The sequence below is a fragment of the Ptiloglossa arizonensis genome, chromosome 9 (genome assembly GCF_051014685.1).
Source record: "Ptiloglossa arizonensis isolate GNS036 chromosome 9, iyPtiAriz1_principal, whole genome shotgun sequence".
NCBI lineage: Eukaryota > Metazoa > Arthropoda > Insecta > Hymenoptera > Colletidae > Ptiloglossa > Ptiloglossa arizonensis.
Window position 1 is genome coordinate 3,469,421 of NC_135056.1, and position 17,441 is coordinate 3,486,861.

A 17,441-nucleotide genomic window follows, 5' to 3' on the forward strand; every position below is an offset into this window, starting at 1 on the left:
AAATTTGAAGCAATGTAAATTCTATAAGCTTCAACTTACAATTAGTCGGGAAAACAATATTCACTCAATTGTGTCCACGTTGTTTTATTCCTCTTAGGCTTGTAAATATTCTTATTAAAAATAAACCACTACATTGAATAAAGCTACTTGCAAAGTGTCTTTATAAATGTATAAACTATTATAAAGAATTACAGAACTAGTAATTAATTAGGAAAAATCACTGAACTACATTCTTTTCTATAACAAACCCGTGACTACTCAATCTTGCCCCTAACTATTATCGAACAAATACATCGTATGGCAACTGGGATAATATCAGCATTAAAATAAAATAGGTATTGTGTGTGCGTTTGTGTGGTACATGCAATCATATTATATTCAAGATGAGAGAAACGAGTTCAGAAAAAATCACATACGTACCCATTCCACAATTAACAAATGTCAAATACCTAGGCTTTCATCTAGACAATAAATTAACCGGGAAAATCATATTTTAGAAAAAATAAAAGATAAAAATGGTGAAGAAAAACTTGTACTACCTACACGGCAAAAATTCTATTTCTTGTATTTTAAAAATAGTTTTATGTATTTAGAGTCAATTAAATACATCACGTTATATAACAAACTCCCTGCAGTTTTGTAGAATTAGTCTTTTGCAATTTTCATACATTTTTTGTCTATACTTGCCTATTTTGTCGCTTGCATGATTTAACGCTGGTTGCTTGAAAATCGGCCTTTTATCGTTATAAACTGCAAACATTTTTTAGTGTGGACCTATTGTGATTTTCATAAATTACGCAATTTACAGAAGAGGTATAAATCCATCGTTAAGCGGATAAACAAGGAATATAGTTACAATTTGCATTACTTCAGTACCACAAAATATATGTCTTACACGAATTGCTAAAGTGTTATTTTGTAACTTCCTTCATTATTTTAAGTATGTTCACAAAATTGTTCTTCACTGTGGATGGGACAAATAAAAACGCGAAGCATATTTTGGTTGTTTTATTTGATGAATGCAACCAAAATGTCCCAATAGATTAAAACGGTTGTATCTTTGACAAATGTTCGAGTTGCAACATTTTCTGATAGGAATATAGTTTTAACCTTATTTAAAGTGTAAGAGAAAATGCAAAAAGCATTTTTTCAATCTCCGAATGAAAATACAATCCAGAATAATCGTGTGTAATCGATTAATAAAGTTAACACTTCTTCTAAAAATTTATACATTTATTCATTGTTAATAACTCCAAAGTTATTTAGAAACAGTATCAAATATCTCATATTTTATTCAATTATTTCACAAAGCTCTGTACATCTATTTAATCAGGTATCTGTTTCCTCTTCTTCTTATTTTCATAATGTTTTATTTTATTTTCCAAGCTTTCTGCAAATAAATTTCATGTTAAATACAGATATTCCTTCTGTGCTTCAAAATTAATTTACAATAATATTAATGAATTTTTATACTAACCACAAGTTACTCGTTTCATTAATGATTGATATACTTTAGACTGTACACCAAGAAGTAGAGAATCATTTTGAAACGATAAATCTTCACAGTCCATTGAATTTTCCAAATCTGACAGCATATTCTCAATCATAACTGATCTAGTGATATTAAAGCAATTTACTTTCCAATTAAGTATTACATTACAATAGAATATTGTGGAACTGATTTATAAATATATAACATGGAGTTTCTAGTGTGCTAAAGATAGGCTACCAAACTGGTGCAATAGCTTAAGAAGTTGAAAAAGTAAGGATTGTTAAACAATCAACCAAAAACCAAAAGTTATTACACATTATAATTCTACTAAAGGTGCTGTAAATATATTTGATTTGTGGATTAAATCATCGTACAAATCATTGGCCAATGACTTTATTTTATCATAGGCCTGATATATTAGCTTTTCATGCATATATTGTTAAATAGAGATAATTCCAAATTGAAATAATGCAAAATTATAAACTCGTCGGTTATTTCTAAATTGAATTAGGCCAAAATTTAATAAACCCTTACGTTCGTAATAGAACCGCGCTATCAAAATATCAAATTTTGTAGAAAACAGTTCAAAACATACAGGAAAATAATGTATTATAAGTGCCATCTATATCTACATCGTTTGTAATTGCAAAACCAAAAATAAGTAGTAAACAATATCATTGTTCTGTAGGTCTTCTCGCCACCGACAGTAAAACAAGTACATATTTGTCAGTATATACGAATTATATATGCGAAGAACATTCAATAATTGTTTGTAAAAAATGTATAAATAAATCTTAGTTTATATTTATTATAATCTAGTTCTAAATACGTTATTACTACTTTGATTTAGTATAAGTCATTTATAAACATTCGAAATCAATTATTATGATTTTTTATATTAATATAAAAATTATTTATATTAAAATATTTGTACTAATATTAATCAAAAAATTATTTATACTATAAACATGGTGTGCAAATAACATGAATTCCTTGTCCCAAATTTGTAATAAATCAGTTATCATGAATGAAGATCAAACTTATTAAAAAATGTTATAATATATCTCCGATGCGACTCAATTTAATCCGAACACCTCCAATGTAACAATTACGTCAACAGTCCATAAGGATTAATACCAATTAATAATTATTCCAAATTATTAAAAAAATATTAATTGTAATAGAATGATTTACATGTTGACATAAATAAAACTATTCATACTTTATTGTATTGAAGGTCCAATCGTTTTGTAGAATTTTTATTGTATTTAACAATTCTTCCTTATCAATGTACCACTCTTCAGTTTGATACTCACAATACCAAAGATTGAGTGGTACTTCATGAGCCAAATTGTACTGTGGTTTTCGAGGACACTTAACAATATCTAGAAGTTGCAAAATAACTTCTGGCTCTTCCTTTCCTTCACCAATAAGTAGCAAAATACCCATTAAACAACGTATCTGATGCCACAGAAACGCTTGACTTGTTATAATCAATTCACATATGTCATACCCTGTAAATGTTACATGTATTAATAAAAATAAGATGTATCGTTAGTATAATAATATCTATAATAATTAACATTGCAAAATACTTAATGTATCACAAAAAATATTTTATTCAATACATGTAGAACATAAGTCATACAAAATATAAAAATCTAGAAAAGTTTTTCCTTTAATGATGTCAGAGAGAACTCCATGTAAGATTTCTGTACATTGAAATATAAAAGAAATAAAAACCTTATTCAACATCATCGAAATTCCATCCCTCCCCCCTTCCCCACGAATTTTCTTAAAATTTTTCACGTTTGTAGATCTGCAGATTGTCATCAATTCCTATTATCAATTTTCTTTTAAATTTTCCTTTATATATATATGTATATGTATAGTTTCTGCGGTTTACCATTATTTTACAAGATGTATATCCATTTTTTCAGTTTAGCCGACCAGAAACAATTGATATGAATCCTTATTGCAATGTATACTAAATCGAAGTACAAGTGTATATTCTCAAAATGCATATATATATATATATATATATATATATATATATATATTTTAATTATTTTTTTGACTACGACCGGTGCTCGTCCTGGGGAATTTCAACTCCAAGTCTGTGGCCTGGAGGTCCCCCTGGGTAAATCGGAGGGGTGGAGTCTTGGGCGACTGGATGGCGGACTTCGACCTCCGGCTTACTAACCAGAGGTCGAAACTGACGTGCATGCGACGCGAAGGAGGGTCCACAATGAACTTGACGTTTGGATCCCCCGGCGTCGCGCGTATGGTGTCCGGTTGGCACGTGGTGGTGGGGGCGGAAACATTATCGGACCACCGGTGTATTCAAATGATCCTCTCCACCCCGATACCGCTGTGGTGACAACCCAGCACCACCATCCAGGTAAGGATGACATACCACCGTGCAGATGGGGGCTTCCGCACCTTGACAAGGACATTCTGATAACAGTCGCTCTCGCGGTAACCTGGCCGCAGCTTCCTGTTGAGAAGCTGGCCACGGCCATCCGAAGGCTTAGGGCGAAAAATACCTCCCAGGTCCTGACGGTGTGCCTAGCCGAGTCTGTATCCTAGCCCAAGACATCCTTGGTGACGGTCTCCGGCAACTGTTTGACCGCTGCGGACAAGTTGAAAAAAGTACTGACAGCCCACATCTGGTCGAGTACCAATTCAGATTCCGGGAGACGATCGACGGTCAATACCATTCGTCGCGTCCGATCCCTCTCGACCTTGACCGTCTCCTAGAGTGGTGTGATATTGGCGTTGTCGTTAGACTTTAATATCCTACTCTGGAGGGCAATCAGTCATAGGCTCCAGGAACATCGAGTCCCCGCCTATCTAAAGGTAGTAGTCGAGGCAATAGTCGAAGCCTATCTCCGCGACAGGTGGATTGAGTATCTGAGCTGATGCAATATAGAGCGAAGAGAGGTCTACTTCGGGGTTCTGCAGTAGTCCGTGCTGGGGTCCCTGTTATGGAACCTCTGGTACGACACTGTTTTACAGGCCGAAGACCTCCCCGATGACGTCAACCTAACGTGTTATGCGGACGATACGTTGGTGCTATGGTGCTAGCTGCCGGAGAGAATTGGAGGAAGACCATTCAGTGGGCCGAGGGCGGTGCCCAGCATGTCTTCAACCGAATCAGGGGAAAAGATTTGAAGGTGGCTCTCCATAAAACCGAGGTGCTGGCGATCCATACACCTTGAGAAGAGCCGCCTCCTCCCCTAATCCGGGTGGATGAGGCCATTGTTGAGGTGAGGATCCAGATGAAATATCTGGAGCTGATTCTCGTTAACCACTGACGGTTTGAGAGCCATTTCCGGTTTTTGACCCCGCCGTTAAAGAGAATAGTCGGTCCTCTGGGCTGACTCCTCCTCCCCAACCTGCGGGGCCCGAGCGACCGGGTTCACTGCCTCTACGCGGGCATGGTCTATTCGATGGCACCGTATGGCCGGGCGAACTAGTCACTTCTTGGCACAGCTCGATCGTGCACAGCTCGACTGTCCTCATTGGATTTGCTCGCGGGCTCGCGGGCTCACACGCGACTTTCTACGAGAGCCATTGCGAGGTCCGCGTGCGAGGGGTGATCTCTTTCTGCGTAACTGTAATTTCGCGGAAGGAGATCGCAAACCGGAGAAGGCAATATTAGGCCGTCCTAACTGTAATGGACGGGGGCACGGAAGCTTTGACGTTTTTAGTTCCCGGTGCCCCCCCCCCCCCCCCCCCCCCGAAAACATGCGAGAAGAGCCACCGAGGTGGATTGATAGATAGATCCCGGATCCGGTATACGGGGAATCCCACACTTCGCTGAGCTCCATTCCAAGGGGTCGGGGAAGTCTTCTGAAGATTTCCCCACGTAAAAAAGAAAAGGTGCATTGGCGTAGGCTCCCAATAAAAACGTCAAGTATTCATAAACAGAATAATTTACTTACGGTTTAAGTACTATCGCTGATTCCATAAGTTGTCCATAATGAAAAAATTAATATAATTTAATATGCGTAATAATCATTAATATTTTCCGCTTATGCTTATTTCTATTAAGATAAACTCTATATTATTACAATTTACGAAAAAACAAGTCATGTTAACTTTTATAACAAGTATAACTTTTATGATTTGTAATGTAAAAAAATTTAAAAGTTATATTTGTTTTAATTTTAGTATGACTTGTTTTTGTGCAATTTGTAATTATATAGAATTTATCTAGATAGAAATGAGTATAAGAGGAGTTGTATTATTTTTAATAAATACAAATTAGTCCTTTTCGCTATAAATAATTTTCAAAATATTAATTATGCGGGATTATTGGAGCGATTTGATAGCGTAATCGCTATTCGCTATTCTCAGATCCGCGACGCACCGTCCTCGTTCAGAGAAACACTATTACAATGTCCTTACGCTCAACCACACCCTAAGGTACGCGATACACCACCCCTCGTACAGAGATACATTATTACAATTACTGCCCCGCGTCCAGGGTAATGGTCTTCTTCATATTCCAGAGTTTGGGGCCTACTTGACTTGTGTCACGCATTTTGAGATTGTCGAGGGCGCAGATCGCCTGACTCAGGTGATTGCCAGACGGTAAACAGCCAACGGGCCTCTACTATGTGCAGATCGTGGGAAATTCCGCGGTCCCATCGGCTAGGCACGTGTCGATACAACCCTCGACCAATCACGACCCCCCTCCCCCCGAGAATCGCTCGTACCCTCGCTTGGCACATTATCTTTCACACCCACACACGCACGTCCCTCCTTACCACCCTACAATGATTATTACAAATACAAAATTAAACTCATTTCTTCATTACGAGGAACTTATCGAATCAGTGATAGTATTTAAACAGGAACGAACTTATTGTTTCTTAATAGCTAACATTTGATTAGAAGGTTACGCCAATGACGTAATATTCTGTCTTACTTAGTCTCGCTACGGTTGCCGTTGATCTAGGTCGCCGTCTTCGGCCAATGGCGATTCTAGCTTGTGATCGTACAAGCGGCAATGGACTACAGGAGCAGCGAGGATGAAAACAGGCTGTGCCTTCTTTTCGTGAACGGATAATACCATTCCTCATTCGTGTTCAGTCCCTCTGGCTCGATCTCGCTTCAACAAGAAAAAAGCTCAAGAAAAAATTGTAATCCTTCTACGTTATATAGTACGCGCAAAATACTGTATTACAAGTTGCATTACAATGTCATACAAGGTTCGATTAAATATTCTGTACAGACTAACACGATGTAATTCCTTTTGAAAAAAACTGTTTAAAATATAGAATAAAATTTATTCATTCAAGGCTTATTTTTCGGGAAAACCGAGTTTAACGCGTATTGTATTTGTAAACAATACCTATACGGCGTTTAAAAATTCCGAAATAATACAAAGAAAAAGTTTAATCGACAAAATATTATTTTATCAATTACAGAATTGCTGAAATTGTTGACCTCATTATTAGATACATAGCTGTACCTGTCTATTTACTGACAGATGAACCCTATACACAAGTTTAGGTTTTCCAATTTTTCAAATGCATGATTAATTGCTTGTACTAATTGTTCCCGACTTTCGTTATCTTGACTAGACATTTTTTGTTTACTGTGCCCTCGCAAACAGAAACCTAGATCTGATATCTACCAAAATTTATTGCTTAGAAACGTATAGCATTGTCTAGAAATATGATACACATTATACGTGAATACGAAACAGATTTTAAAATTCAATTTTCTCGAAAACTGAGCGTCGAATGAAAAAATTTTATTGTACATCTTTTTCTTATTTTTTAATTAGAGTATATGTACCTGCAATTTTCACCAGAGCGTACATATATATACAGGAAAACAGGATAACATAGTTAATTGCACTTTTTAAATTTTTCGTCCATATTTTAAAAAATTGTTTCATTTTTGCTAAAATAAATCATACACGATGACCATATCTTCTAATAAAAAAGAGAACAAAAAAGTGTGTACATATGTATATATAATGCATTAGAATGAACTTCAGTTATGCTTGGTGAATTTTCTTTTTGAGATTCTTTCTGAAACACCCCCTAAATTTGTACCATGACACCATAGATCAAGACTCCACCATAATTGATAAAAATACAGAACGTGCAAGGATTCTTAGGAATGTTGATTATATCACCATCAAATTTGATGTCAATTAAAAAATTGTTAATAATGAATCCAACATAGCAAATTAAAATTTAAAAATTTTTTACGTTAACGTAAAACATGGTACCCTCTGTTTTTTGAAGATTCATATTGTAAATCTAAACGGATTCTAAATTTAAAATATGAATTTTATCAAAATAAATGGAATATGTTTAACAAAAACATGACAATTGATATCAAATTAATTGTATTAAATACATGTACTAACTCTTTGACAATTTTGTGTCCTCTTGCTTCTCACTAATTAATCCATGTTTTTTAATAAGCATCACATTCGTCATTCAATAACTTCGCAATTTCAGGTGTATCCGTTAAATTATTTTCTATCTCACTACCATCTTTTGATAAAAATTCTGATTGGAACTGGTATATTATTAACAACGTATATTATTGTTTAATAAATTCTTTACAAGCAGAGTGGTGCTCAATCACCATTCTTGCAGTGTTTAAGTACTTTTCATAACTGTCACAGCTAAAAAATGCACATTAATGCAATGTCATTCTAAAATTAGAATCAGCATATTGTTATCGTTAATAAAAATAAGTATATATTCACAAAGTACTCACTATGTACTCATTTTGCCAAATTTCAAAAGGAGCAAATTGAACCACATCAGCATTGAAGAAAACATTCTGGAGAATCTCCAGAGACCTTATTTATTTTTATACGAAGTATTATAGCAGGTTATGGTTAGCAAGTAAAGAAAATCATAAAAGTTTTTTGCAAAAAACTGAAAATTGCTCCTCAAGTAATACAAGATTATACTAATAAAGGACTGGAATATTCGTTTCCCAAGAGTCGAACAAATTTTTTGAAAGAATTCCAATACCAAGCAGATTTTTAAAAAAAAACCTATGGAAAGATGATGACGAATACAATATTGAATATTGATCGGCAATTAATAGTTGTCAACGATACAGTGGAACGTGATAAACTTATAAAAGAGTACAATCAACTACAATATTATCAAGAAATGGGGAGGAAAAACAGTACATATTACAAATAATTTCGAAGCACAGGAAACAATTTTCTAGGACAACAAAACATTCTTTAATGAGAAGTATGCTAATATTCAATATAATTTATTAAAAAAATATATTTTAAATAAGAATATTTTCATTTTTTACAACACTTAATACTCCTTTCTTATTTTAGAATTACTTTTTGATATTATTTTATTTGCTGCTTTTTATATTTTATTTTATTCTATAGTATTTTATTGTGGTATAAAACATTTATTAAATACAAATATCTACATATCTCCATTATTTGTGAACTTATGAAAAAATTCTATCAACAGAGATTGTACTGTTTTATGAAATAAATATAACGCTAAAGAAAAAAAAGTTTCTTTCAAAGTTGATTTAAAAAATTTTACGGTCATGATTCTTTTTTACTGAAATCATATAATTTTTTCAAATTTTAATAAAGCGTAAAAAATCAAATTCAATGGTATATAAAACTGGATAGAAATTTGTACTAGACTCGAAAAAATAAAAGATAGAAACAAAAATTTTTTTTATTCGTTGTAGCACCATTTCCCGTTTTTCGATTTGCATCAAATTTTACACCTATTATTTTTTTACAGAATGACACAATTTTAAGGGGCGTTCCGGAAAAAATTAAATTGTCGACAAATAAAGTTCACTGTAATGTACACATGAACTTCTCTCTTCATTTTCACTCTTCAAAAATCACTGATATATTAAGTTCTTAACACTCTTTGAAATATTTATACTTACATTTAATTAAAAAAAGTTTATTGGATAAGGGCATATTTTTCATTCTTTCACATGATGCAAATGAGTTAACTTAAACACTTTTTTAAACATTTTATACATTTTTATAAACTTCAGATTTATAAACGATTATTATTACATTCAAAAATAATTTCTTCAAAAATAAATAAATGAATTTTTAAGTAATCAGAGCCTTTTATTAGTTTTTATATGTAAGAATGAGTTTGCGTTCTAATAGCTTTATACGTTGCAATAATTAAAGAAATGACTATATCCACAATTTTTTGCGTCAAAATAAATAATAATTTTATATATAATTTGTAGGTTTATACAAAATTTGTTAGCTAATACAAAATATATAAACAATTTGTAATTTTATACAAAATGTGTAAATTTATAGAATATTTGTAGATCTGTAAATTTATAAACAATTTATAAATTTATAAAAAATGTATTAAAAATTTATATAAGGTTTGATACCTAATTTAAATGAACTTGATGAACTGGTTCCCCACCAATAACGACTTTAAAATAAGTTACAATAAACAACATTTTGAACTTCTTCCTATATATGTAACCAGCAATTGATCTTAATTTCTCAGATATTAGCAAAAAATTGGTAGAATTTCATTGTATTTTGCTTATACATGTGCATTCCTGACTCCTGACACAGTCACTGGTGTCGCGGAGACGTTTGTTATTTATTGTACAAACCAATTGCGTTAATTTTATAGTAAATAATCAGAGGATATGTGCTGGTGAGGAACGCCGCTCTTGCACCCCAAGCCCGTGAGATACTTAACCAACAGAACCTATCCTCGAATTGAATATAACTTTTACATTTGTTACCAAAGAAATAATTTCATGAATAAAACCAGTTTATTATGATTAATTATGAAATTAGCCAACCCGTCAATGTGACGAGTCAAACCATCGAAAATCTTGGAATTTACTGAGCTAAGGGGGAAATAGGTTTAAGTACATATCGGTATCATTCAATCAATAAAAGGCAGTAAAAATTGCTAGAAAACAATGGTAATAGTTTTTGTAATTTTATTCACAAAATCTGAAACCCGTCTAATTGACGAATCACGTAAACTTAGAGCGAAGCACAGAATCTACAATGTCATTTTCTGTATACCGATTACCAGTTAACAAGTTGTCAGTAGCGTTGCAAATACATCAGTGTCATTATAAATGCGTTCATTGTGATGGCGTTAATCATATTCAATAGCACGAATCAATTACATTTACGTGCCTTTGTGTGAAGTGTCTTTGTGCGTGCCGGACAAATCGAAAGACAAAGAAAACTTGGGAGAAATAGCAAAAATGAAGGATTTGATTACAAAACTGAAAAGTTTCGACTATTATTTGTGGTCATGACAAGTGAAATCTATTTTGGACAGCAAATATTTTTGGAAAGCAGTCGATGATTGGAACGAAGAGGAGCTTGAAAATTGCGACGAAGAGAAGCATAAAAATAAAGAAGCCCTTGTTTTCATTAAGAAATCAGACGAAGACATACATTTGGAAAACATAGACCCACTTAAGAAAGCTTGGGAAATCCTAAAAGAGGCGTTTGTATCTCGAAATGAAGCGCTCATGGGGATGAAGAAGAACAAATAATATGGCGGTTACGTAACATGTAAACAAAGTGGTGACTGCTCACAGAAAACTGTCGAAGACAGGCCTTATAACCTTCTCATGGTAATATTTATAGGTTTACTCGAAAATTACGAAAATTATCTAAAGAACTTGACTCGAGACGATACATTATTAATGAAGATTTTAATCCCAATTTTCACTCCTGAAGAGGTAAAAATAAAGATGAAAAAAGAAAATAAAAAAAACAAGAGTGAGATAAGGGAGTACCTAATGAAGAAAATGTATAACAAATCGACGTACCAAACGCAGCCTACAAATCAATTTGTACATCAAGTATACTATTAGCAGAGTATTTGTAACTTTTGCAGATACAGTGTAATAGAGATGCTGAGAAAGAAAAGTGATGCTTTTAATACTTTTGTGAATTATAAATACAGAGTAGAACACCAAACAGAGATAAAACTAAACTAACAGTTTCCAGTCAGATGGTGGCAAAGAATTCATTAGTAAGGACTTTTCAAATTATCTATCGGGACATGGAATCAAATGTACACTCAGCATGGCGGGTGCTCATCAACAAATAAGAGTAGCTAAGAGGCTCGGTCAGCAGCTACAAACCCAGGCAGGCTGTATTTGGTTTTTAGCATGGTTAATCCATCTTCAGATCCACTGATAATGCCGTACCTTTTAAGTTGCTTTTTTTTGGGAGAAAACTTGATATGATAGAGCTAGACAGAATGAGAGTGTTTAATTGTTAAGCAAGGAGATATGTGAAAAATGTGAGAAGTGAGAAAATGAAATCAAAATCAATGGAGTGCATTATGTTCAGTTATCCAAAAGATGGGAAGGGTTACAGACTGTGGGACTTGAATGAAAAATGTATTGTTCAATCAAGATATGTCAAATTTCAAGAAAGTATTTTTCTTATGAAAATTGTTGTCAATCCTACAGTAAATGATTCAAATGGAGCCTATATCGGTGGCAGTGATGATGATGAGAGAGTAGATTGAGATGATAATCTGAAGGAAAATGACGTTGGGGAAGTTGAACAATGAAGAAGGATTGAATCAACTTGAAGAGCAAGTGGCTCCAGTAGTGCCAGAGATAAGAAGTTTTGCAGGAAACAAGAAACTGTATAATGCCTGTGATTGTTGTGAGAAAGCTAGTTTCAGCTTTACTTGGGAAAATTATGATCCTGAGGCAGTTAAACAAGCATTACAGAGTGTAAACAGAAATGATTGGACTAAAGCTATGGAGAAGAAAATACAAAACCATAAGAAAAATTGTACACGGGATTTTGTGTTAAAACCAAAAAATATGAAATTAATTGGGTATAATCAATTGTTCTTGAGAGTGTTTGTGGATAATTTGTATGTGTGTCCCAAAAACTAGACTTGTTTGGTATCAAAAGATAAGACAAATGATTTAGAAAATATTGTATACAAAAGAAAATATTGTATCAATATAAAATGAAGAACTGTAAAGGACTGAATAACTTTTTCCCAGTTACCCTTTTAGTTTCTTTGATTCTATTATTTGATTTCTTGAAACAAGTTAATATGATTGTTGAAGTAAAATTATTTCACAGATCATTCAATAAATTTATAAGATCCAATATTGGTATAAACTCGTTAAACTTCTATCCTCTTTGACTTATTAGATACAGAATTATAAATATTTTATAAAATTATTTTAAACTTTTAATTACATCCATGTTCATTGATCGTAAAATGAATGTCCTAATGCAAGCAGACACCAAACTAGTGTAGCATTAAGCTAATACTTGACAAATTTTGAATCTAAGAATGTAAAGACATTTGATTTATTGGTTTGTTGATAGTGTGAAATAACAATAAAAAAATTTCTTTTTGGACAGCTCCTTACTTCAGTCCCTTACATATTGTCAAAAAGTAACCAATGGCATCATAAACTTTCTTGTTAATCATTCACTGTCCTGTGGTAATTTTCTGATAATAAACGGTTTTCTTTTCTTAGTTTTTGTGATATTTGCATATATGAGTATTCTCAAGTAAATTTTTTATTTATTTTCTATGAATACATTTTATACTTTAGCAATAACTGCTAAGCAAAAACCACATAAATGTCATCCAGACTTAATATATGGTATATACTAAATCATAATGTTATCCAGACTTAACAAAGCTCACATGCTAGTTAAAATATTAAATTGAAATGTATTTTCAAATGTCATATTATAAAAAAAGTTCTATTTTACAAGCATTATGGATCATTTTATTATTGAAATCATTCCTAATTTCTACTCAAATTAGGTCAATTTATTTATTTACTATTATTGGATCTGTAGATTGGAATTCCCCACTAATTTTTGCATAAATAGTATCATTGAAGGAAAAACTCCTTTTATTGTTCAACAGTTTTCAGATCACATTTTAATTCAAAAATAATTTTATAATTTGAAATCTTTTGGAAATTGAAAGACACTTTCTTATTAGTAAATATATTTTTAACTGATATAAGTTTTGCAATATTGAAAATCCTTTGATTACGCTTTTGTCAGCAACATTTTGTGAAAAAGTAAAAAAGTAAAGTCTATAGGTGTACTGATCACCCTTGCATAATGTATCAAAAAAATACACGATAAACTAGAATATTATGAAAATAATAAATTATATGAGAATGTATGCATATTAAAATCATTAAAAATGTTTTGTTTACATCTGTGAATATATTGATCAATACACACGCAAGTGGGATCTATTACTAACAATGATTTAAAACACATACTGACCTGATATATTTCTAAAATTTTGTCGAAATATTGATACTTTTGCATCAATAATTGTTCTCTTGTAATTAATAACACCATTCGCAACATCCATTTTACAAATATTTCGAAAGTCGTGCTCTCCTATAATGTATTTAACTGCTTTATCCATTCTATCAATATTTAACTTTCCTCTTGGAAAAAAATATTTATATGTTCGAAATTTGCAATTAAATCGTGCAGAGAAGTCACTTGGTACTGGACACCATGCAATGCATCTTATGTTTGGAGGTAGTAATCTATTTAATATCTTGCAATATGGAATTTCATCCTGTAATTTATATTGGTCTTCAAGTTTTAATTTACTTCTTATGTCCAACGAGATCACTTGTGAAAAGGAACTAACACCTTTATCTGTTCTGCCACATCTATGGTAATTTGAAGTTTCACGCGATTCTATGCAGCAACTTTTTGTCAATGCCATGAATAAATGTTGCTCTATTGTATTATTAATATTCTCTTGAATGACAAAACCATTATTATCCCATCCAAGATAATAAAATTTTAAAAGAATATGTCTTTTATTGCATCTAACATTAAAACAGTTTATATTAAAATTAATAGATAGTTATTAATATTATTTTATTTCTTCTTTTTGAACATATTTCATTAAACTAATTAAATAGTTTAGGTACCTTAAAAAATTAAATGGTTTTTGTGATTTAGAAACAACACCTATATTCTTTGGTTTTTCATTCACTTTGTTAACTACTGCTTTCAATTGCTTATTATTCTCTTCCAACAATAGTATCTTTTTAATCAATTCCTATAATAAAGACATTTTATTGAAGAAGAAATTATGACTGAAATCGTATTATATTCTATTCTTATTAGAAACTAAATCTATGAGAACTGAAGCTTGTATTCACTATTTGAAAATGAATCTCATAATGCATGCAAAAATAAAATCAAATTGATTTATTCTCATTCTCAAATTAAACATGGACATCTCTACTTTGCTTTTTAAAGTTACACTACATAGTAGTTAAATTACGCTGTAATAAAAATAAATTAGTATATTTACAGATTTATCAAGTAATTCAAGATCTTCTTTCTTTGAGGTTACTTTTTGCTCTATCTCGTTACAAATAATTGACATCTTTTTATGTTTTACGATAAATTGAATTTTATCTTTTTACTTAAAACAATTAATAATTTATCACTTCGCGGTAATTATTATTGTTGTTATATTAGTTTTTTTACAAAAACATTCAAAGCTTGAACTGTAAACAAGGATCCAATAATGTCAGATCATAATGCCATAGAAGCTAACAGGTTACCGGAAAAAATTGTACAAGGCAAAAAATGAAGAAACGTGGCATAGTTAATGCCATGATTTATTCCGTAGTGAAGTGGTGGTGGGGGATAAAATTACGAGCATCCAATTAGTTATATTTCATTGCATTGTTGTGGTTAGGATAGCTTTTGTAATAGAAAATTTTGAATAGCATTTTCTTTTAATAATATAAATTTAAATTTGAGTAATTATTTACGTTAGAAATCAATACTGATTTTGATGAAATTGAAACTTCTTCTAAAACTCAGTACAATGTTGTTGCGATAAATGTGAACCTGAGGTCCAGGATAAATGTGAAAAGTTTATTCCCATTATTGGGGATCTCTCTTCAAACTAGTTAAACGATTAATGTGACATTTCATGATGCTCATCGTCAATACTAATGTAAAGATAAACTTTTTTTATTATTGGTTTGTTGTTAATGAAAATGTTATTGTTATATTTGTTAAATTTTTCTAATTAAAATGGTACCAAACACAATCTAATTTAAGTCATATTTACTTATTTATTAAACGAAAAATGCAAAAAAAATGTTACCGATTCCGAATACGCCACTCCCGTTGAATAACTATGATAAGTATGAATAGAAAAGAGATTTATTTTAATAAGTAAAAAATAATGAATTACAATTTTGTTTCGTTACAGATGGTCCATTTAAGGGACACGCACAACTTCTAATGAAACACATTTTGTAATTTTGTTTTTTGTTACGGCGACAGACTATGAGTGAACCAGACAGGACATGACAGTATCATTTTTTAAAAATGAAAGGTTATTTAAATTTTAAGAAATGTTAATAAATTGAACTATTACAATTATTTAGGCGGAAGGAACTATCCCGAATTTAACAAAGCAGTATCAAATTTGTATAGAAATAGTTCGACGCATTCAACGCGAGGAAAATAAATTAAGAAGTTATACAGCTAAAAGAATCGGTGAATTAAAATAAAAAAAAGAACATGCAGTTTCGAAGATTTGAAAAACCGCCTTCAGACGTGGTTTTTAGAACTGCGGACAATGAGAAATTCACTCACGGATTTATTATTACAGAAAAAAGCATTGAAAATAGAAAATGAAATTGAGATACTGTCTTTATTAAATTCCAGTAGGGGCTAGTTAACGAAATTTAAAGACCGTCACAATATAAGATTAGTTATCGAAACTGCCAAAGATTCGGGCGAATTTTGTAATTTGCCGCCATCATGTGCTCTCTCGTTCACTCGCAGTCTATTGCACTCGTTGCCACAACTACAAAAACAATGAAGGGAATAGAACTACTTACAACGAATCAGGAATGACAACCTATAACGAGACCATACTGTATTCGGGTGAACCGAATTAGTGAGACGCAATGGATACGTATATATTTATAAAATTAATGTAAAATTCTCTATAAAATAGTCTTAGTTTTGGAAAAATTTTAAGATATGGTCTAAAATTATATTATTAGAAAGTAATCAACCAAAATAAATGAATTAAAAAGTACATTAGACCTCCCTAATTTGGTTAAATGTATGTAGCCTGTAGTAAATAAGATTTCAATGAGAAACAGTTTGCTTCTACTTTTCGATACTCGTATATTTTATGTTCATAACGTTAGGTGCCATTTATGTTTACCAATAACAAAAAAATCGGTTCTATTTAGACAACTTTCTCCCACCTCGTTCTTGTAAAAAGTCATGGATTTTTATAAAAACTACTGTTCTTCAAAAACTAAAAGTGATAGAGTAATTAAGTTTTCAAATTTGAGTTCGAGACATAGAGCTCTACAAGAATTATTTAATAGATATTGCAAAACAATAAAATTTTGATTGTGTTAGACAGTGATAATTATCAACACTTAATCGCAAACCATTTCCGTTAAAAACAGGAAAAATGAACAGATTTTGGTTGTAGGTGATGCAATAATAGTTGTTTTCTTTAGTGGTTATTCTAAAACACTGTAACGGATATGCGGTTTATAAAGAAACCGCTGTATCCTGAAAAATTCTTCTATAAATCAGACGTCGTCTACATGCTCTGGTAAAATTACCAGATCGTGAATCGATCGACGCATTGATCGTAAGAATCTAAACATTAACTTTGCTTGAACGCTATCAGTAAATAATATTTATAATTTATGTGTTGTACTTTATGAAACATCTATAATATAAAAAAAAAACACTTTATAAATTCGAGATTGTTATCGATTTTACTTTTTTTGTCATTTATTGAATAAAATATCAATAAAAATGGCAAATGATAAATCGGGTATTTTGTATCTCTTCGATCGACCGTCTGAGCCTGTTTACGTGCCCAAAGGAGAAAAGAAAGTG

At 31.8% G+C, this 17,441-nt stretch overlaps 1 protein-coding gene and 2 long non-coding RNA genes across 4 annotated transcripts; 1 reads left to right on the top strand and 2 right to left on the bottom strand.

Moving 5' to 3' along the window:
* Positions 1 to 624: 624 nt before the first annotated feature.
* Positions 625 to 15,244, bottom strand: LOC143151328 (tRNA pseudouridine(38/39) synthase). Of its 2 annotated transcripts, XM_076320364.1 has the most exons (7): positions 14,854 to 15,244; positions 14,465 to 14,595; positions 14,176 to 14,359; positions 13,794 to 14,100; positions 2,715 to 3,006; positions 1,478 to 1,614; positions 625 to 1,390 (listed from the first exon to the last, which is right to left on the bottom strand). In XM_076320364.1, the coding sequence occupies exons 1-7, from the start codon at positions 14,926 to 14,928 to the stop codon at positions 1,326 to 1,328; spliced, it is 1,191 nt and encodes a 396-aa protein (XP_076176479.1). In that variant the 5' UTR covers positions 14,929 to 15,244; the 3' UTR covers positions 625 to 1,325. The 2 variants fall into 2 exon arrangements, with proteins under 2 accessions (XP_076176479.1, XP_076176478.1); XM_076320363.1 differs by having other exon boundaries at positions 13,794 to 14,359; positions 14,854 to 15,240.
* LOC143151329 (uncharacterized) lies at positions 3,691 to 4,123 on the bottom strand. Its single transcript, XR_012993288.1, has 2 exons — positions 4,039 to 4,123; positions 3,691 to 3,934 (listed from the first exon to the last, which is right to left on the bottom strand). It is a non-coding gene; the product is annotated as an uncharacterized LOC143151329 (long non-coding RNA).
* On the top strand, positions 10,451 to 16,454 carry LOC143151330 (uncharacterized). The gene is made up of 2 exons (XR_012993289.1): positions 10,451 to 12,247; positions 15,772 to 16,454. It is a non-coding gene; the product is annotated as an uncharacterized LOC143151330 (long non-coding RNA).
* Positions 16,455 to 17,441: the final 987 nt, after the last annotated feature.

Excerpts from the sequence above, each read along its gene's own strand:
- LOC143151328 (XM_076320363.1), bottom strand. The coding sequence starts at position 14,928 with ATGTCAATTATTTGTAACGAGATAGAGCAAAAAGTAACCTCAAAGAAA. Across the intron at positions 14,360-14,464 it reads AAACCATTTAATTTTTTAAG|ATGCAATAAAAGACATATTC; the intron begins GTACCTAAACTA and ends TTTTAATGTTAG. Across the intron at positions 1,615-2,714 it reads TGGACCTTCAATACAATAAA|ATCAGTTATGATTGAGAATA; the intron begins GTATGAATAGTT and ends TAATATCACTAG.